The sequence below is a fragment of the Myotis lucifugus genome, unplaced genomic scaffold (genome assembly GCF_000147115.1).
Source record: "Myotis lucifugus unplaced genomic scaffold, Myoluc2.0 scaffold_21, whole genome shotgun sequence".
Classification (NCBI taxonomy): Eukaryota; Metazoa; Chordata; class Mammalia; order Chiroptera; family Vespertilionidae; genus Myotis; species Myotis lucifugus.
This window is the reverse complement of record NW_005871069.1, coordinates 9,278,185-9,299,925: the sequence shown is the minus strand read 5'-3', so window position 1 is coordinate 9,299,925 and position 21,741 is coordinate 9,278,185. Positions and strand designations below refer to the sequence as shown.

Genomic DNA, 21,741 nt, shown 5'->3' with positions numbered 1-21,741 from the left:
CCTGGTCAGGCTCAGAGCAGGGCCGATTGGGGAGTTGGGGCGCCGCCCGCTGTCATGCACAGAGCAGGGCGGATCGGGAGGTTGCGATGCCACCCTCAGTCATGCTCAGGGTAGGGCCGATTGGGGGATTGGGGCACCGCCCCCTGTCACAAGGCAGGGTTGATGGGGAGGTTGCAGCGCACCCCCTGCCACGCACAGAGCAGGGCCGATCAGGGGGTTGGGGCGCTGCCTCCTGTCACTCACAGTCAGGGCCCATCAGGGGGGTTGGGGCTCCGTACCCTGTCACACACAGAGCAGGGTCGATCAGGGGGTTAGGGAGCTCCCCCCTGTCATGCACAGAGCAGGGCTGATCAGGGGGTTGAGGAGCTCCCCCCGTCACTCACAGAGTAGGGCCGATAGGGGATTTGGGGCACCGCCCCCCTGTCACACACAGAGCAGGGGGAATCAGGGGGTTGGGGCGTTGCACCCTGTCACACGCAGGGCAGGGCCAATGGGGAGGTTATGGCTCTACCCTTTCACACACAGAGCAAGGCCCATGGAGGGGGGTTGGGACGCCACCCTCTATCACCCACAGAGCAGGGCCGATCAGGGGGTTGGGGCGCCGCCACTGTCACACTCAGGGCAGGGCCGATGGAGAGGTTATGGCTCTACCCTGTCACACACAGAGCAGGGCCCGTGTAGGAGGGGTGGTTGGGGCGCAGCACCCTGTCACACACACAGCCGCTGGGCGATCAGGGGATTGTAGAGCTCCCCCCTATCAGGCACAGAGCAGGGCTGATCAGGAGGTTGGGGCGCCTTCCCCTGTCACGAGCAGAGCAGGGCGGATAGGGACGTTGTGGCCCCGCCCCTTGTCACACACAGAGCCGCAGGGTGATCAGGGGGTTTGGGTGCTGATCCCGGTGCCGGGAGGCCTCGCAGCTCCGCTGATCCCGGTGCCGGGAGGCATATTACCCTTTTACTATATAGAATAGAGGCCTGGTGCACGGGTGGGGGCCGGCTGGTTTGCCCTGAAGGGTGTCCTGGATCAGGGTGGGGGTCCCCACTGGGGTGCCTGGCCAGTCTGGCTGAGGGGCTGAGAGCCGTTTTCTGGCTGGCGGGTGACTGAAGCTCCCAACTGCTCCTTTGTTTCTTTTTTTTTATTATTCTGGGCCAGCTTTAGCTCTGAGGCCTCACTGCTGAAAGCAGGTTTCTGGCCTTTACCTTCTGTATTTGATACAATGTTACAGTCCGGCTGGCTGAAGCCTGGCTGACTGAAAGCCGGTTTCTGGGGTTTTGTTTAGCTTCTATATTTGTTACAATGTTTCTTAGAGTTGCAGCTCTGAGGCCGGCAAGTCAGGTGGGGAACGTTGGAGTCCGCAGTCACTGGAGCAAGCAAGCCTCCCTGTTCGCTTCAGTGCATGGCTGTCGGCCGCCATCTTGGCTGACAATTAATTTGCATAAGGATATGCTGATTAGCCAATGGGAAGGGTAGTGGTCGTACGCTAATTACCATGTTTCTCTTTTATTAGGGTAGATAAGGTAAGGGTCCAACTTCATTCTTTTTCATGTGGATATCCAGATTTTTCACCACCACTTGTTGAAAAGATTGTCTTTTCCCCATTGAATGGTCTTGGCACTCTGGTTGAAAATCACTTGACCATACAGTGGGGCCTTGACTTACGAGTGTCCCGACTAACGAGTTTTTTGAGATACCAGCTATCTCTTGGCCAATTTTTTGCATTGAGTTGACGGAGTAATTTGAGTTAACGAGCTCCTTAATGAGCTCCTTAACAAGCTTGGTCTCGGAACGAATTAAACTTGTAAGTCAAGGCCCCACTGTATATGCAAGGGTTTATTTCTCGACTCTGCAGTCTATTCCATTAGTCTGTATGTCTGTCTTTATGCCAGTACTCTACAGTATTTTGATCACTGTAGCTTAAAAGTAAGTTTTTAAGTCAGGAAGGGTATGAGACCTCCAACCTTGTTCTTATTTTTCAGGTTTATTTTGTTTTTTGCGGAGTAGTGGTATCTCCTGAGATACAATTTTTAGGATGGATTTTTTTATTTTTGTTAAAAAATCCTTGAAATTTTATTAGCGACAGCATTGAATCTGTTGATCCCTTTGGTAGTATTTACTTACATCTTGATATTAAGTCTTCCAATGCATTAGCATGTGGTGTCTAATTTTTTCCATCTACATTTTGTAGTTTCAGTGTACAACTGTTTTACCTTCTTTTTTTTTTCTCTTTTATGTAAAAAAGCAAACACAAAATATAACCACCATGCTGTACATTTCATCCCCAGGACTTATTTAACCTATAACTGGAATTGGTATCTTTTGACCACTTGCACTCATTTTCCCCTCCTCACCCCTACCTCTGAGTACCCTAAATCTGTTCTCTGTGTCTCTGAATTTGTTTTATGCCTCTCTTTTTTCCTTTTGCCTCAGTGGTCAAGTTTATTACTAAGGGCTTTAGTTTTTTGGGTGTAATTGCTTCTTAATTTCCTTTTTGGTTTCTTTGTTGCTGGTGTGTAAAAGCATAACTGACTTTTGTATATTGATCTGCAGCTATGCTGAATTTTTGGTTTTTTGCACTAGTAGCTTTTTCTGTGGATTCTGTCGGATTTTTTTTATATAGAATTATGCCATCTGTAAATAGAGATACATTTTATTTCGTTTTTTCTAATTCGGATGCCTTTTATTTGTTTTCTCACCTATGTGCCTTGGCTAGGACTCCCAGAATAATGTTGTAGGACTACTAGAATAATGACTAACTATAGTGAAAATGAGCATCTTGTCTCGTTCATGATCTTAGAAAGAAAGCTTTCAGACCATTAAGTGTGATGTTAGCTATGGTTTTTGTTTTTTTTTTATAAATTCCATTTATGATGTTAAAAAGGTTTCCTTCTATTCATACTTTGCTAACTATTTTTATCATGAAACTGTGTTGAATTTTGACAAATTTATTTCTGCTAAATGATTATATGGTGGTTTTTCCTTTATTACTGTAGTGTATTACATAAACTTTTTTCTTATATTGAACCATCTTTGCATTCCTGTGATAAATCCCTTGCTGTTGGTGTATAATCTTTTTAATATGCTGTTGTTAACTTGTATTCTTACTTGTAGTTAAACTTAGAGTGTAGGCTAACACCAGGAATATAGACCTCTATACCAAGCCAGGAAAAGATGAGAAAAAGTGATGCTGCCTCAGCATTGAAGCCTTGGACTCTACTGCAGTAGATATAAAAGTATATACTCACTTATCTGTCTGCTGTCTGCTGGTGAACAGCCTTAAATGGGACAGACGCCATGGTTCCTTATATCTATTATGTATTATTTAGGCTTTCTTAATTCTGAGTCCTTTCATAGAAACATAATGTAAACCAATTAGTTTGAACTTTATGCTATATGTATTTATAATTGCAATTATATATCTTTATCCTGCAACTTTCATATAAATTACATGCCCTGAGTGTAATTAATTATCTTCTCATAAGTTTTATTTTAAGTCTTGCTACATTTTTAAACTTGAACCTTAAAAATATAATTAACTATATATATATACACACACACACACACACATACACATAAATAACTCTGTTGATCATCTGACTAATTACAGGGTATGTGCACCAGAAGAAACCACATTTCACCTCCTACACTTGTCTTTGATGAGAGAGTATATTGATTATGAGTTTTCAGTATTAAAAGTAAGTATTAATATAGCTGTGGACCCAAGATATGTATGCAGAAATTTTCATAGGGCTTGACATTTTTCTCCATTTTACTATAGGATAAGATCCCATTTAAATATGATATTGAAAAGATAATAGATGATTGGATTTTGATGGGATTTCTTGTTGGCAATGATTTTATCCCCCATCTACCTCATTTACATATTAATCATGATGCACTGCCTCTTCTTTATGGAACATATATTACCATCCTACCAGAACTTGGGGGTAAGCAAAATTTAATATTCATTTGCGGCTGCTTTAACTTAGCACTCCACTAATTCTAAAAATGTGACTCAGTTTATTAGATTATAGCATGCATAACTAAAGTAGGAAAAAAGGGGCTTCTTTTGATCCAAGGCTCTAAGCTTTGAGGTTATAGTTTTCAGTAGTTCATAAGCAAAGAAAATGACCAGAATTATGCAGCCTCATTTATTGATAACTAATCTCTGCCTTTAAATTGTTTAAGAAACTCAGTAGAAGTTGTTGGTTTCACTTCGTTTCTTTAACATTTAAACATAGGAATTCAGTTTTCTAAATGGGTAAGTCATCAGAGTAATATGAGGGAAAGATTTTTCAATTAAAATAGGAAATTCACAAACAGTAGTGATGCTGAATAAAGCAACAGAGTAGCAGGAAATCAGTCCTTTCCTTCTCAAGGTAACATCAAATGAACAATTTAGATATATTCTAGAACATACTTAATTAACTGTTACCGTGTATTGGACATGTGGGAGGATTATAATTATATGAACCTAGAATTTTTCATATTTTTCTTCAGTTGTTACTTATTGTATATTATAGTAACAGCAAGTTAAAGAATCCAACATTGCGTGTTTTTCTTTGATTAGTAGAATATCAACATTCAACATTTTATAAAAAGAATTTTATAGAATTGTTTAGAAAAAAATGTCAGCTTTTAGTGCTAATTTAGATTTTGTTTCTTTTAGGTTATATTAATGAAAATGGGTATCTCAACTTACCTCGATTTGAGAAATACCTTGTGAAATTATCAGATGTAAGTAACCAGAACTTTTTGTTTTCTTGTCCCAAGGTAGCTATAAATGGTCAGTAAGCAATTACATAATACCAGAAGAAAATTTTTTTGTAATTATAATCTTATTGGTCATTCTGTATAAATAATTTTATCTAAATTATTTTTATTTTATTTTTCATTTTCAGATAGTAGATGAGATCCCCATGTGCATAAAAAAGTAACATTCTCGGGATTTCTATGCCCAGAAGTAATCCATGTTAAAAGTTTGGTTTGTATTCTTCTAGAAAATTCTTAAATGATTTTTAAATTAATTTAAATATTCCTATACAGTTTGATCGGGAGCACTTCAGTGAAGTTTTTGTGGACCTAAAGTGGTTTGAAAGCAAAGTTGGTAACAAGTACCTCAATGAAGCAGCAGGTGTTGCAGCAGAAGAAGCCAGGAACTACAAGGAAAAGAAAAAATCAAAGGTGTTCATTTTTTAGATGTCCTTTAATTTTTTTTAGCTGTAAAGTTAAAACTGATATTCCTTGTTTCTCTACTTCTTTCCTGTGGTTTTGGGGTTGCTTCATTTCATTTTCATTTCTTCTCTATGGACATTTAAAAAATTGTTGTAGTTTTCTCTTTCCCTATTAGATCCTATCATTTAAATCTTATCTTTAAAAATCAATTTCTTATTTTTACCCTTGAAGAAGAACATTGTTTCCTTTGCTCTTCTATTCTTTTAAGTGTAGAAAATATTTCTAAATATAAGAACTGAGAAAATTAGTTTAAAGGAGAATATTTATAGCATCTAATGTTATGAGGCATTAACTAGACCAGTGATTTATCTGTAGAAATAATTTATGTATAAAATGATGTATTTATTATGATTAGCACAATATCTCCTAAATATTAGGTGCTCAGTAATTGAATAACATTATTAGTTAGTATATGTTAGTACCCTGTAAAACATGCTATATAATAAAACCCTAATATGCAAATCAAATGAACAGCAGAACGACCGGTCTCTGATGTGCACTGACCACCAGGAGGCAGATGCTCAATGCAGGAGCTGCCCCCTGGTGGTCAGTGTGCTCCCACAGTGGGAGCGCTGCTCAGCCAGAACCCAGGCTCACTGCTGGCGAGCGCAGTGGCGATGGTAGGAGCCTCTCCCACCTCCGCGGCAGCACTAAGGAGCAGCGAGCCGAATGGTAAGGAGCAGCAAGCAGGCGGACTCTAAGGAGTGAGGGGTCCTGGACTGTGAGAGGGCACAGGCTGGGCTGATGGCTCCCCCTCTCCAGGCCCCCCCCCCCCCCCCAGTACACAAATCTCGTGCACTGAGCCTCTAGTATTTTTTTATAATTAATTAACCAATATTGTTACATTATTCTTTTGATGTTGTTATCCTCACTGGAGGATATTTTTACCATTGATTTTTAGAGAGAGTAGAAGGGAGGGAGGGGGAGAGAGAGAGAGAGAGAGAGAGAGAGAGAGAGAGAAACATCGATGTGAGAAGAGACACATGGATTGGTTTCCTTCCTCGTACCCTGACCAGGTTCTGAAAAACCTGCAACTGAGGTGCATGCCCTTGCCTGGGAGTCGAACCCACTTTGGTGTACATGCCTACGCCGGCAGGCAGACATCCCCCAAGGGGTGCTGGACTGCGAGAGGGCGCAGGCCCCCCAGTGTAAGAATTTTGTGCACTGGGCCTCTAATCTCTAATAAGGTCTAAAAAATGTCTTATATGTGTTAACTTGGAAAATAAACCTCTTTTGAAATTTTCCTCAGCTTATCTATAATTATTGGGTTCTTGTGAAATTGATTTGCTTCCTGTACTCTCTTTGCTGTACTGGTTCTAATTAGGACTCTTGCTCCAGGAAGGGCAACTATCTTGATTTTTCTCTAGTAAAGTCCTTTTAGTTGCTTAGGTTTTTCTTAGTGCAACATAGCAGCATCAGTCTGCATTCTGCTTTGTGTTTTTTCTCTAAGAAAACAGCCTCTGCAACTTTTTGGGAAACTGGCCTTACAAAACTTATATATCAATCAGTAATCTCTGGCTCTGTCCACCTCAACTTGATCCTTAAACTTCAGAAATCTTCCAGGCATCTGTGGTTAGCATTAGAGACACTGGTCAAATGAGAGGATCTGAAGGAACAGCCCAAGCACAGGAAGTTGGCAGAAGCCCAGTTTACCTGAAGAAAAGGAAATGATAGGGATAGGGAGTAGGGAGAACAAATGAGAGTCACTGGCAGTAGATAGGCAGTCAGAAAATAGAGGGAAGAAAAGATGAAATTACAAGAGAGGAAAAAGATAAGAAGGATGTGATGAGATGGAAAAACTATAGAAAGCAAATGAGTTGCATAGAAGAAAAATTTAGAAGTGGAGATTTGGCAATGAAGCCATACGAATGATGGGATTCAGAGATACAGAAAGTAAGTGATCTTTGTAATCATTGGGTTGCATCATAATCAAATATATTGTGTTAGCAGTTGCCCAGAATTTGACACATAAAAATGTTAAAATTGATAAATCATAAATGGATTTTATATTGCTTGTATATTTTTTCTAAGTAATATTCTTGGAAGTGCTTTTTTTAACACATATATAATTAAGTATATTTCTCTTCCATATTTATGACAGTTATTACATATTTTTGAGAGGCCTGAAGGTCAAGTTCTGCATATAAAGATTTATAGCTGCCGAAACCGGTTTGGCTCAGTGGATAGAGCATCGGCCTGCGGACTGAAAGGTCCCAGGTTCGATTCCGGTCAAGGGCATGTACGTTGGTTGCGGGCACACCCCCAGTAGGAGATGTGCAGGAGGCAGCTGGTCGATGTTTCTCTCTCATCGATGTTTCTAACTCTCTATCCCTCTCTCTTCCTCTCTGTAAAAAATCAATAAAATATATTTTAAAAAAAAATTAAAAAAAAAAAGATTTATAGCTTTAGAAAACAAGTGATATAAACCAAAAACATTTACACACTATTTGAGAATTACTTTTAAAATATTTATAGTGTGTCACTTAAGGATCATTCAGTTAATTTTAGTATTTTTAAAATCTCCATGTGAAATGTCTCACTTTGAAATGTATCTTGCCATTAATTTTATATTGATTTATAATTTTTATAGGGCCAGGAAAACTCCATATGTTGGGCTGCTTTAGATAAAAATAGAGAAGAAGCTGTAACTTTTAAGGGTGAGTACAAATTATGTTATTTTGATATGTTACATTTTGGACAGAATGGTTGTTATATATTTTACTAATACTATAATATTGGATGGAACGAATTTCTATGAAAGCTTATAAACATCTATTTTGCTATGTATTTATCAAAGCTTTAGGTGGAAAACAGAATATTCATAATTGTCAGGCACTGTTTCTGACTTTTTTTTTTTTTAGATCATTTGGAGGATGAGACTGAAGAAGATGACCTATTTGAAACTGAGTTTAGACAATATAAAAGGACATATTACATGACGAAGATGGGAGTGGACATAGTGTCTGAGTACGGTTTTGCCAATGTTTATTATACTTCAAAGTAGAAAAAAATTAGATTTTGCAGTTCTTCATAAAACAGCATAATTTTGGTAGTTAAGGTAGTGAGAAAGAAGGGTTTTTTGGTTTCATAAATTATTTTCAATCTTTCAACTGGTATGATTTTGAAGAAGGTGATATTAACTGATGTGTTCATCTATGATAAAAATTGCCAAATAGAAATGGTTAGTTTTATGCTTATGTCTTCTACAGCTTACAGCACACTTATCTCATTGGCCACCTGGCTCAACCGTAGGTTAATACCTATCCAAAATTTTCTTAAGAGCATGCTCTCTGGAATGGTGATTTTCATACTTTTAAACTACAGCCCACAGTATGAATTACATACGATCATATTTTATTTACTTTAATTAACAACTTATAAAGTGCTTACCAAGTTCAAGCACTATTTTAAGCATTTAAAAAATATTACCTTATTTTATTCTCACAGTAGTTCTTTAAGATAGGTAGAATTATTATCATTTTACAATAGAGAATATTAAAAAACAGAGAGGTTTAAGTGATTTGCTCAAGGTGACATGGGTGGTGAGTTGGCAGAGCCAGGATTCGAACAGAGGCAGTCTGACTTCAGAACTTAGGCTCTTAGCCCTAGATTAGGCTGCTTCTCTGCTAGTAAAATAAGTGTTTCATGAACTGCTATGTGCCCTGATTTATACGCAATATATCTAGATATTTTCTGTACTATTGTTTTTACTGTTGTTGTGTTTTAAAATGAAACTAAGTATTAGATTTTCCTAGAGTCTGCCAGGGAGAGACCAAGTTTTCAGACATTGCTCTGTAGTCTCTCAGACTGTCTTCTAATCTAGGCAGTCTAAGTGTCTATAGTCAAACTGACTTCCAATAATAGGAGATATAGGAATTTTAGTATGTTCACCAGCTCATTTGAAGGTTTGTCAGGTGGCATTACTACGTAGGACTTTTGAGACTTGATATTTCAGTGCATCTCTACCTGAATTTTGGTAATAGATGCTATTAACAAGTTTATAGCCACTTTTGGCTTTAGCTTAGGGCTCTTTTTATTTTTCTTTTGGTCTGGTCAAGATTTATTTTACTTTACATAGTTTTTGAGAAATATAAAGGGATTAGAGGGAAAATTGTCAGTGGATATAATAGCACTTTTCAAAGTGTGTTCAAGCTGCTATTGAGAAATAAAATATTTATAATAGTTATGCTTTTAATCCTTTATTCTTTAGTTCTTATTTCCTTGATTACAGTTATATAGAATTATAGTACCTGCAGTTGGCACTAAATGCTTAATTTGATAAGTAACTAGCCTTTGTTTTTATTTTCCTTCCTTTTATAGATTAAAATACAGACATGAAAATGAGATGTCAATTATTTACCTAGAAAATAAACAAATCTTTTAAAATTACTGGTCCAGGGTGGTAGTAGAGTTCTTTCCTTAGTTACTGGTGAGAATATAAATTGGTAAAATTATTTTGGAAAGCACATATCAAGAAGCCTTTAAAATATCCCTTTAACCCAATAATTCTAATGGTTAATCTATCTAAAAATATAAACTCAAGTACAGAAGATTTTTATACACTAGGATGTTTATTACAAAATTTTTTATAATAGTGAAAAATTATAAATCTACATTTCCAATAAGAAGGTTCATCATAATCATCTCCATCTCTTCCTCATCATAATCACCATCTCGCCATCTACACCAGAATCTGCAGAACTGCTAAACTTGTAATAATAGAAAGTCCATAACAATTTAGAGAGATACTTAACATTATTCATTATTCATAAGTACAAGTTTTAAAAGCAGGACACACACAAACTATATATATAGTGTACTCTCATTAAAAGGAAAAAAATCAAGCTGGGCGTATAAAAAAGACTAAAAAGAAACATACCTAAATGTAATAGTGAATGCTATGAGGTGATAAAAAATGCTTTTCTTCATTGTCTAAATTTTCAATAATGAGGAAATGTTTAGTTTATAATGAAAAAGTAATACATTTCACTTTCAAGAGTATATGCTTCCTTAAAAAATGGAAATCTTAGATATTTAAGTGCATTTCTACCTGAATTTGGTAATAGATATTGTTAAGTTATAGCCACTTTTGGCTTCAGCCTAGGGCTCTTTTTTTGGCGGGGGGGGGGGGGGGGTTTGGTTTGGTCAAGATTTATTTTATATTACATGATGATAGTTTTTGAGAAAGAAGAAGGGTTTAGAGGAAAATTGTCAGTGGATATAGCACTTTTCAAAGTGTGTTCTAGCTGCTATAACCAGATTTTTTAAGATCTTTCTGATTTCCTGTGATTCTCTCAGGCATCATCCCAGAGGAAGAAAATCCCATCCCTGTCTCTCAAAGCCCCCTCACTACTTAAGGGTAGTACCACTCTACAGAAAGCTGCATGGGCTAAATCCTAAACCTTTAAACCAAAACATAATACATTGACTGAATAAATATGCACAGCAGGTTTAAATATTCTGGTGACCAGTTTAGGAAAAATAAAAGGCAAACTTTAATCTGATAAGATGGAATTTTTTTAATAAATATTTTGGAGTTTTTCTGATTATAATGATTTAGCTTATACATTAATTAAATAAAACATATTGAGGCAGAGTGTGGTATCAGCAGATATTATGCTCTAAAGATAATGGCCTGTCTTTAAAAAATGATGTCATAATGAAAATATTCTTTTCTGTTTTCAGTGATTTTCTGGCTGATCAAGCTGCATGTTATATTCAGGCAATACAGTGGATTTTACACTATTACTATCATGGAGTTCAGTCCTGGAGCTGGTGAGGGAACACAAAAACAAATGTTTTGATTTTTTTAGCAATGGTTAATTCTATTATAGTTCCATTTGGGGATTTCTTTTCCTTTTCTGTTTTTGGAAGTATTTTTTAAAAGGTTCGTACAGCCAAGTTTAAGGGAAATACAGGTAATCTCTTCCTATATAAAAATACTTTTAAAAAGACTTTTATATAATAAAGATACTCTCAGCTCTGACAGATGGCCCATAATAAAAGCTCTTTGTTAATCTAAGGATTTAAAATTCTTTATCATGATAAATCAAGACTGATAAAGTCTTAATAATTATTGGGTTTGAGTGATTTTTATGTGGAATTGTTCATTATATTCTTTTATATATATATAATATATATTTTTATTGATTTTGGAGAGGAAGGAAGGAGAGAAAGAGAGAGAGAGAGAGAGAGAGATAGAAGCATCAATGACGAGAGAGAATCATTGATGACTGCCTCCTGCATGTCCTCTACTGGGGATGGAGCCTGCAACCCAAACATGTTCTGGGACTGGGAATCAAACACTGACCTCCTGGTTTATAGGCCGACACTGTACCACTAAGCCACATTGGCTAGGCAATGTTCATTATATTCTATTTTACATTTTGTGTGTTTGAGAAAATTTTCCTATCAGGAATAATTATTGAGGTTATTTGAATGTTAGACTTGGAATGATAAAGAGGAAAGGAGAAAGAAATTATTTGCTTTTCCTGAAAATAGTAATAATTTTCATTTCTCTCGTGCTTCCTATTCCAGCAAGTACCATCAACATTTCCAAATTATCTACCCAAATAGAAAAATAAACAAAGCAGAAAATGCAGGGGAAAGTAGAGACTTCTAGGTGATGAGATAGTTCGTTTTGTTTTGTTTTCAGAGCATCCTTGCTAGGTTTTATTTTAAAGCATCACATAGTAAAACAAACCAAAGCTGGATAATGTGACTAGTTATGATTTCACTTATTAACAGCCTTTAAAAAATGTTTCCAAAAACTGACCTGATTCTCAAAAACTCTTTGAAGAGTGTTCTAATGACAAAAATCTTTGATTTGTCATTTTTTAAGAGGGTGAGTCTGTTATTCCTATTATTGTATCTGTAGTAAGGCCTAGCACTTAAAAAGCATCCAATATAATAAAGAGGCAATATGCAAATTGACCATCACTCCAACATACAAGTTGGCCGCCCCCATGTGGACATAAGATGGCCAGGAGGGGAGGGCAGTTGGGGTTGATCAGGTCTGCAGGGGAGGGCAGTTGGGGGGGACCCAGGCCAGCAGGGGAGGGCAGTTAAGGGCGATTGGGCCGACGGGAGCAGTTATGCGTCGATCAGGTTGGCAGGGGAGTGGTTAGGGGGTAATCAGGCTGGTAGTCAGAGTGGTTGGGGGCGGGCAGGCAGGCAGGCAGTTGGGAGCCAGCAGTCCTGGATTGTGAGAGGGATGTCCGACTGCCCGTTTAGGCCCAATCCCACCAGGTCCCAGATTGGAGATGGTGCAGGCTGGGCTGAGGGACACACACACCCCGTGCATGAATTTCGTGCACCGGGCCTCTAGTGTTCTCATATAATCCTCACAACCATTTAAATTAAGTGTTGTTGTCTGCCTTTTTCATATGAGGCTCAAAGAGATTAAATAATCTTTCTAAGATCATACACACAACAAAGAATCGAGTCCAAGCCTATCTGATTCCAAAGTCTATACATTTTCCATAATTCTACATGCCATTCTGCCTCCTAAACTTTTTCATTCTTTTGAAATATGCCATAATTGTGGAATATAAAAATATTTATTTTGTGAGCATTTTTAGTCAAACATTAAGAACATTAAACTTTTTTAAAAAATTGTACATGTGAAGCTTTCTAAAAATATTTACACTTGTAGTTAAAGATGGGAAGTTATTAAAAACAAAAATAGTTATATGATTGATAAATATTTTAATCCTTATTTCAAACATAGTAATACATGGATACTAATTTAAATATAAAAGTTCTTAGAGCTGACTAGTAAGAGCCATATGAGCTCAGATTCACTCTTCTCTTTGTCCTATGGCACAGATCCAGGCCCACATGAGCCTGTTGAGAGTCTTCTGACTACCTCTTTACTTCATTCTGAGATTTTATTGATTGGAAGATTCATTCTTTACATTTGGGGAACTAAAACACTGTGTGTATATGCTTCAATTACACTGTACATTCCAATTTTGGAAACGAGAAGCTATACTTTAAAAATTAAATATAAAATTTGTTGCTATCTTTGACCTAAATTTTCTAAGGCTACTGATTTCTTGTATTTAAGTGGTAGAAGTATTGGTGATAGTTTTTTCCTTTAGAATTGTTGTTATGTGTTATTAAAATATGGAGACATATGTACTTAATATTGACCTGTTTCATAACATTGCCAATTTTTTTAAAACTCAGTTTTGTTTTATAGGTATTATCCTTACCATTATGCACCTTTCCTGTCTGATATACGCAACATCAGTACACTCAAAATCCATTTTGAACTAGGAAAACCTTTTATGCCATTCGAGCAACTTCTGGCTGTACTTCCAGCAGCTAGCAAAAATTTACTTCCTACATGCTACCAGGTGGGATTTAGAATTAAATGTTTTTATGTTCTATTTAATATTTGGGAGCTCTTCCTCCAAACCTGGAAACATAGAACCCAAATAGCTAAATATATTTTTATTTTTAAATACAATAGTTCTTAAGTATTTCTGATTTAAACTTAGCTTTAAATTACTTTGAAAAGTAATTCTGACTTAATATAGCTTTGTTTTTAAAATGCAAGCAAACTATATAAACCATTCAGAGCATAGCTTTTTCATTTTTAGCACCTCTGTCCAAATCTTCAGTTTGTCTCTACTCTGATGACAATAAACTGAGACAGGAAAAATCTGAAGCCATCTACTTTGTCCAAACATTTGCAGATCATTCCTGTACTTTTACCTTCTATCTATTGGAATAGGTATGGTTCTGATAAGTCATTTCTCTCCGTTTATGTTTGGGTTTAAGCATTTCATTTATCAAATTGTGGAACGAATGGCTTTTCCGTGGTTAACATATTTCACATAACAAGGGGGATTTATTTAGAGGCAATTGAGTTACCAAAATTACACTAAGCCTACAAAGCTGATTCTGAGGGTAAAAATCATTTAGTTCTCTTAGAGTAGGGGTGGGGAATGTTTGGCCCAATGGGTGCATAAGGCTCATGAAATTACTTGGTCTGGCCCTGCCAAGGCATTAGAGGTGAGTTAAATGCTTGACCAAATATAGCCTGCTAATTTTTTTTAAATATATTTTATTGATTTTTTACAAAGAGGAAGGGAGAGGGATAGAGAGTTAGAAACATCGATGAGAAAGAAACATCGATCAACTGCCTCCTGCACACACCCTACTGGGGATGTGCCCGCAACCAAGGTACATGCCCTTAACCGGAATCGAACCTGGGACCCTTAAGTCTGCAGGCTGACGCTCTATCTACTGAGCCAAACCGGTTAGGGCGAGCCTGCTAATTTTTAAGTTGATAATTTTATATGGCCCACAAGTGAAGTTATAAATATTCAAATGGCCCTTAATAAAATCAGATGATTAAGGCATGAAAGTAAATTATTTAATTCAAGGTTAAAAATGGAGGACTATTAGAAGCCTGTGAAATAAAAACAGAATTTAGGTAGAACTGAAGAATGAAAAGACAAGATAGAAATGATGAAATTAAATTTCATAATCCAGATAGTTTTGCCACATTACCACTGGAATGGGAAAGTAATGAGTAGCAGTGAAGTTAGAAGTATCATAGGTGAAAATCAAAATATAGTATGTTGCAACATATCTAGGACATAAAAATTTAGTAGTGCTTTGCTTAGCAATTTTAAACTAACATTTGAGAAAATATTATAAATATTAACAAAAAGCTATATTGATATTCTTATATCTCTATTATACTATTTTGTCTTTCCACAGCATTTGATGACCAGTGAGGACTCACCCATTATAGAATATTATCCACCTGATTTTAAAACTGACCTAAATGGGAAACAACAGGAATGGGAAGCTGTGGTACTAATACCTTTTATTGATGAGGTCAGTGCATGAAAGATTTAAATATACACATATATTCTTTTATTTTTAATATATGTGATATGTTGTTTTTAATGGATCTTAGAGAGGGAGAGAGAGAGAAAATAATTGATGAGAGAACACATCATCAGTTGGCTGCCTCCTGCATATCTCCTGCTGGTGAACGAGCCTGCAACCTGGGCATGTGCCTTGACTGGGAATTGAACCAGCGATCTCCTGATGCATGCACGGGTCAGCCCCCAAGCCCTGAGCCACAGCGACTGGGCTACAAACACACACACACACACACACACACAAATAGATATATATATATATATTTTTAATTCTTTATTGTTTAAACTATTACATATAGTATTGCATATGTCTCCTTTTTCCCCCATTGACTTCTCCCTGACTACTCCCACCCTCCAGCACATGCCCTCACCCCTCTGTTGTCTGTGTCCATTGGTTATGCTTATATGCATGCATACAGGTCCTATGGTTGATCTCTTACTCCCCCACTCCCCTCCCCTACCTTCTCTCTGAAGTTTGACAGTCTGTTCAATGCTTCCCTGACTTTGGATCTATTTTTGTTCATCAGTTTATTTTGTTCATTATACTCCACAAATGATCTCACTCATCTTTCTCCGACTGGATTATTTTGCTTAGCATAATGCTCTCCATGTCCATCCATACTGTTGCCAATATAAGAGTTCTTTCTTTTTTACAGAAGCCTAGTACTCCATTGTGTAGATATACCAGGGTTTTTAAATCCACTCATTTGCTTATGGGCACTTAGGCTGTTTCCAAATCTTAGCTATTGTAAATTGTGCTGCAATGAACACAGGGGTGCATGTCCTTTATGATTGGTGTTTCTGATTTCTTGGAATGTATTCCTAGAAGCGGGATTACTGGGTCAAATGCGAGTTCCATTTTTAATTTTTTGAGGAAACTCCATACTGTTTTCCACAGTGGCTGCACCAGTCTGCATTCCCACCAGCAGTCTTTTGTTGATTTGTTGATGATAGCCATTCTGACAGGTGTGAGATGGTATCTCATTCTCATTTTGATTTGCATCTCTCTGATGATTAGTGACTTTGACTATGTTTTCATATGTCTGTTGGCTGTCTGTATGTCCACTTTTGAAAAGTGTCTTATTTAAGTCGTTTGCCCATTTTTTGATTGGATTGTTTATCATCGATTTGTTAACTTGTATGAGTTCCCTATAAATTTTGGAGATGAAACCCTTATCGGATATAAGATTGGCAAATATGTTCTCTCATGCAGTGTTGTTTTGTTGATAGTTGTTTTTGTTTTTTTGCTGTGCAGAGCTTTTTATTTTGATGTTGTCCCATTTGCTTATTTTCTCCTTAGTTTCCATTGTCCTAGGAGCTGTATTGGTAAAGATATTGCTGTGACATATGTCTGAAATTTGCTGCCTATGGATTCTTCTAAGATTTTTATGGTTCCTGTCTTACGTTTCAGTCCTTTATCCATTTTGAGTTTATTTTTGTATGTGGTGTAAGTTGGTGGTCTAGTTTCATTTTTTTGCAGGTATCTGTCCTATTTTCCCAACACCATTTATTTAAGAGACTGTCTTGACTCCATTGTATGCTCTTGCCTCCTTTGTCAAATATTAATTCAGCATAATGGCTTGGGTCAATTTCTGTTCCATTGGTCTATATGCCTGTTCTTGTGCCAGTACCAGGCAGTTTTGAGGACACTGGCTTTGTAATATAGCTTGATATCTGGTATTGTGATCCCTCCAACTTTGTTCTTCATTCTCAAGATTGCTGCAGCTATTCGGGGTCTTATTTTATTCCATACTAGAGGCCCGGTGCACAAAATTCGTACACTCGGGCAGAGGATCCTTCAGTCCGTCCTGTGCCCTCTCGCAGTCCGGGAGCCCTCAGGGGAATAGGCCCAAGGGGAGCGGGCCTAAGCCATCAGTCGGACATTCTTAGCGCTGCCATGGAGTTGGGAGAGGCTCCCGCCACCGCTGCTGTGTTCACCAACTGTGAGCCCATCTTCTGGCTGAGCGGCGCTCCCCCTGTAGAAGCATACTGACCACCAGGGGCCAGCTCCTGTGTTGAGTGTCTGCCCCCGGGTGGTCAGTGCGCATCACAGCGACTGGTCTTTCTGCCGTTTGGTCGATTTCCATATTAGTCGTTTATTATATAGGATGAATTTTTGGAGAGTTTGTTGTAGGTCTGTGAAATATGCTGTTGGTATTTTAATGGGGATTGCATTAATCTATAACTTGCTTAGGGTAGTATGGACATTTAATGCTGTTGATTCTACCAATCTATGAACAAGGTATATTCTTCCATTTGTTTATATCTTCCTCTCCCTCTTTTTTTCAGTCCCTGTAGTTCGCTGACTACAGGTCTTTTTCCTCTTTAGTGTTTATTCCTAGATGTCTTACCCTTTTGGTACAGTGGTAAATGGGATTGTTTGATTTGTTTCTCTTTCTGTGAATTCATTATTGGTGTATAAAATAGCCATAGCCATAGCTTGTTTGGCTCAGTGGATAGAGCGTTGGCCTGCGGACTGAAGGGTCCCAGGTTTGAATCCAGTCAAGGGCATATGCCTGGGTTGTGGGCTCAATCCATGGTAGAGGACGTAAAGGAGGTAGCTGATCAATGATTGTCTCTCATCATTGATGTTTCTATCTCTCCCTCTCTCTTCCTCTCTGAAATCAATAAAAAAAAATTTTTTTAAAGCCATAGATTTCTGGGTGTTAATTTTGTATTCTGCTACATTGCTGAATTCATTTATTAAATCTAGTATTTTTTTGATGGGGTCTTTATGATTTTCTATGTATAATATCATGTCATCTGCGAATAATGACAGTTTTACTTCTTTTCCAATTTAGATACCTTTAATTCTTCTTGTCTAATCGCTATGGCTAACACTTCCAGTACTCATGAACAGGAGTGATGAGAGTGGGGATCCCTGTCTTGTTTCTGTTCTTAGGGGAAATGGTTTTAATTTTAGCCCATTGAGTATGATGTTGGCTGTAGGTTTGTCATATAAGACTTTTTTTATGTTGAGGTATGATCCCTCTATTCCGACTGTGCTGAGAGTTTTTATCAAGAAAATGTGTTGGAATTTTGTCAAAATGCTTTTTCTACTCAATTGATAGGATTATGTAATTTTTATCCTCTTAATTTGTTTATGAGATGTATCACATTTATTGAATTGCAGATAATGTACCATCCTTCCATAAATCCCAATTGGTCATGGTATGATCTTCCTAATATAATGCTGGATCAGATTTCCTAGGACTTTTTGGAAGATTTTAGCATCTATGTTCATCAGAGATATTAGCCTGTAATTCTCTTTCTTTGTAGTGCCTTTATCTGGTTTTGGGATTAGGATAATGCTGGCTTCATAGAAAGAGCTTGGAAGTATTCCTTCCTCTTGAATTTTTTGGAATAGTCTGAGGAGGATAGGATTTAGTTCTTCTTTGAATGTTTAGTTATACTCCCCTGTGAAGCCTTCTGCTCAGAGCTTTTGTTTGCTGGAAGTTTTTGGATTACTACTTCAATTTCCTCCATAGTTATCCTATTCAGATTTTTTGATTATTCCTGATTAAGAGCTGGGGTCTTACTCAGCATCTACAAGGGTTCAGGAATCTGGAAAAGGGGCTGTGCATCAATGGAATAACGAGACTAGACAAGAAATGTGAATTTGGAAGGCATTTTTGAGGGCCAGACGGAAGCTTAGTTCTAGTGACTAAGTTTCTGAAATCTCCTCACCCAGGGCTTTTTATTTACACATTTTGCCCTCTAGCAAAGCTGATATACATATCAAAGGTAAGGCCTGGTAAACAATAAAAAGATTATCAGGTTGGGGGAACTGCCTTCAGCTGTTCCAGCAGCAGGTCATATCATTCAGATTTTCAACCCTGCTGAAGGTGTCCATCAACCTTTTGATGGACCTCCTGCATTTGTTATGCTAACTACTCTTCCTAGCCTCCAGCAATTGAGTTTTTGGAAGGTCATATTTTTCTAGGAATATGTCCATTTCTTCTATATTGACCAGTTTGTGGGAATAGAGTTGTTCATAGTATTTTTTTACAATCCTTCTTCTTTCTGTGGGGTCTGTTGTTATTTCACCTCTTTCATTTCTGATTTGGTTAATTTGGGTCCTCTCTCTCTGCTTCTTGGTGAGCCTGGCTAGAGGTTCATCAATCTTGTTTATCCTTTCAAAGAACCAGCTCTTGGTTTTATTGATCTTTTGTATTGTTTTTTTTGGTCTCGGTTATTATTGATAGGTGCCTGTTTGTAGCCATTTTGATCTTTATTATTTCCTTCTTTCTGCTCACTCTGGGCTTTTCTTGTTGCTCTCTTTCTAATTCTTTAAGTTGCAGGGTTATATAATTTATTACCAGTTTTTCTTGTTTATTGAAGTAGGCCTGTATTGCTACGAACTTCCCTCTCAGGACTGCTTTTACTGTGTCCCATAGATTTTGGATTGTTGTGCGTTCATTTTCATTTGTTTCCAGGATGTTTTTATTTCTTCTTTGATCTCTTTGGTAACCCATTCATTGTTTTATACATTCTGTTTAGCCTCCAAGTGTTTAGATTTGTTTTATTGTTTTTATTGTAGTTTATTTCTAATATTATGCCATTGTGATCTGAGAAGATGCTTGATACGATTCCAATCTTCTTGAATTTGAAAAGACTTTGTCTCTGTCCCAATATGTGGTCTATCTTTGAAAATGTTCCATGTGTACTTAAAAAGAATGTATATGCCGTATCTTTGGGGTGAAATGTTCTGAAGATGTTAATTAACACTTGGAGTGCGGGAAACGAGTTAAGTCGGCTCGCGTGAATTGCGCGTACTCCGCGGGAGCCGTCTTTAACTCGGTTCATATAGATTTGCGGTGGAGTGCGGGAAACGTGTAAACTCGGGCCGATTGTAACTGCGTGTTACCAAATATTTGTTTGTAATCCACCCTTTTGGTGGATGGAACAAAACCAACAGACAGAGCCATCTTATATTTTGGCGGGAAATTCACCCGCACTCCAAGTGTTAAGTCCATCTGATCTAGTGAGTTGTTTAGAATTGATGTACCCGGTGATGTCAATGAGAATTATAGTCCCCTACTATGATTGTATTGCTCTCAATCTCTTCCGTGATATGATCCAGACGGGTTTTTTTTTGTATTTGGGTGCTCCTACATTGGGTGCATATATGTTTACCTGAGTTATATACTCTTCTCCCCCCACCCACCCCCCCACTGGTCATTGGTGATTTATTTATTTTCTTTGTCAAGAAAAACTATTTTAAATATCATAACATTACATGCAATAAACACCAATTATTCAAGAAAAATGATCTTACATATAATAATATTACATGCAATAAACATTAATATTTCAAGAATAAAAGGATTTTAAGTATAATAATATTACCAAAACTAACATAGTATGATATCACAAAAATTGTAGGAAATATTAGAAATCTGCAAATAACATGATTACTTCTATTATATTCTAGAATATGTTTCCCCCCTCTGGCTCTATTTTTGTTCATCAGTTTATGTTATTCATTATATTCTACAAATGAGTGAGATTGTATGATATTTATCTTTGTCTGACTTGCTTATTTTTGCTTAGCATGATGCTTTTAAAGTCTATTTTGTCAGATATGAGTATTGTTGCTCCAGCTTTTTTTTCTTTTTCATTTGCATGGAAAATTTTTTTCCATCCCTTCACTTTCATCATGTGTGTGCCTTTGTTTTGAGGTGGGTCTCTTGGAGACATCATATAGTTGGGTCATGGTTTTATATCCATTCAGCTACTCTACACCTTTTTATTGGAGCCTTTAATCCATTTACATTTACGATTATTATTGAGAGGTACTTATTTATCAACATTTTAATTCTGTATGGCTAGGTTTCTCTCTCTGTTTCTTCTTCTCAGCAATCCCTTTAGCATTTCTTGTAATTCTGGCTTGGTGGTGATGAATTCCTTTAGCCTTTTTTTGTCCGGGAAGCTCTTTATTTGACTCTAGTTTGAATTATAACCTTGCTGGATATAGTAATCTTGGTCTTAGATCCTTGCTTTCCATTACCTTGAGTACTTCATGCCATCCCTTCTGGCCTGTAGAGTTTCTGATGAGAAATCAGGTATCAGCCTTATGGGAACTCCTTTGTAGGTAACAGTTTTCTTTTCTCTTGCTGCCTTTAAGATTCTCTCTTTGTCTTTCATTCTTGGCATTTTAATTATGATGTGTCTGGGTGTGGGCCTGTTTGGGTTCTTCTTCTTTGGGATTCTTGTTATGCCCAGATTTCAGGATCCCCAAAAGACCACCAGGGAGCCAGCCGAGTCCGATGCAAAAGCAAAGAGTCTTTATTCGAGCTATTTTACTGTCAAATTTAATACTCTAACAATAATTTTAATTTACATCCTTGTGAAGGCTCTGAGCATTCCTGTTGGTAGACTAGATTTAGACATAGGGTCTGTTAGCCAAGCCTCCGTTTATCTGGATTCTGATTTCAGCTGGACCAAATCTCTTTTGTTATTTGGTTCCTGATCTGGGCTAGGCATGGGAAGCAAGAAGCAGCCATGGGGACAGGAGACCTTCCTCAGAAGGGGCGAGTGTTCAAGCCCCTGCACCATTGGGGGGGTGAGGATCTATGCCCCACCTTTGTTGAACCCCAAGTT

The 21,741-nt window shown here is 37.5% G+C and overlaps 1 protein-coding gene across 7 annotated transcripts in view; it reads left to right on the top strand.

Annotated features, from left to right (window-relative positions):
• Window positions 1–21,741, top strand: part of XRN1 (5'-3' exoribonuclease 1) — a 203,556-nt gene that overhangs the window by 41,120 nt on the left and 140,695 nt on the right. For 6 of the 7 annotated variants that reach the window (XM_014453186.2, XM_023751452.1, XM_014453187.2 and 3 more), the window contains exons 7-15: window positions 3,606–3,693; window positions 3,777–3,945; window positions 4,668–4,735; window positions 5,045–5,182; window positions 7,824–7,890; window positions 8,095–8,200; window positions 10,919–11,008; window positions 13,437–13,593; window positions 14,969–15,088. In XM_014453186.2, the coding sequence (XP_014308672.1) occupies window positions 3,606–3,693; window positions 3,777–3,945; window positions 4,668–4,735; window positions 5,045–5,182; window positions 7,824–7,890; window positions 8,095–8,200; window positions 10,919–11,008; window positions 13,437–13,593; window positions 14,969–15,088 (1,003 nt within the window). Of the gene's footprint in view, window positions 1–3,605; window positions 3,694–3,776; window positions 3,946–4,667; window positions 4,736–5,044; window positions 5,183–7,823; window positions 7,891–8,094; window positions 8,201–10,918; window positions 11,009–13,436; window positions 13,594–14,968; window positions 15,089–21,741 lie in introns of those variants that run through there. The other variant, XM_023751455.1, reaches the window with a different exon arrangement.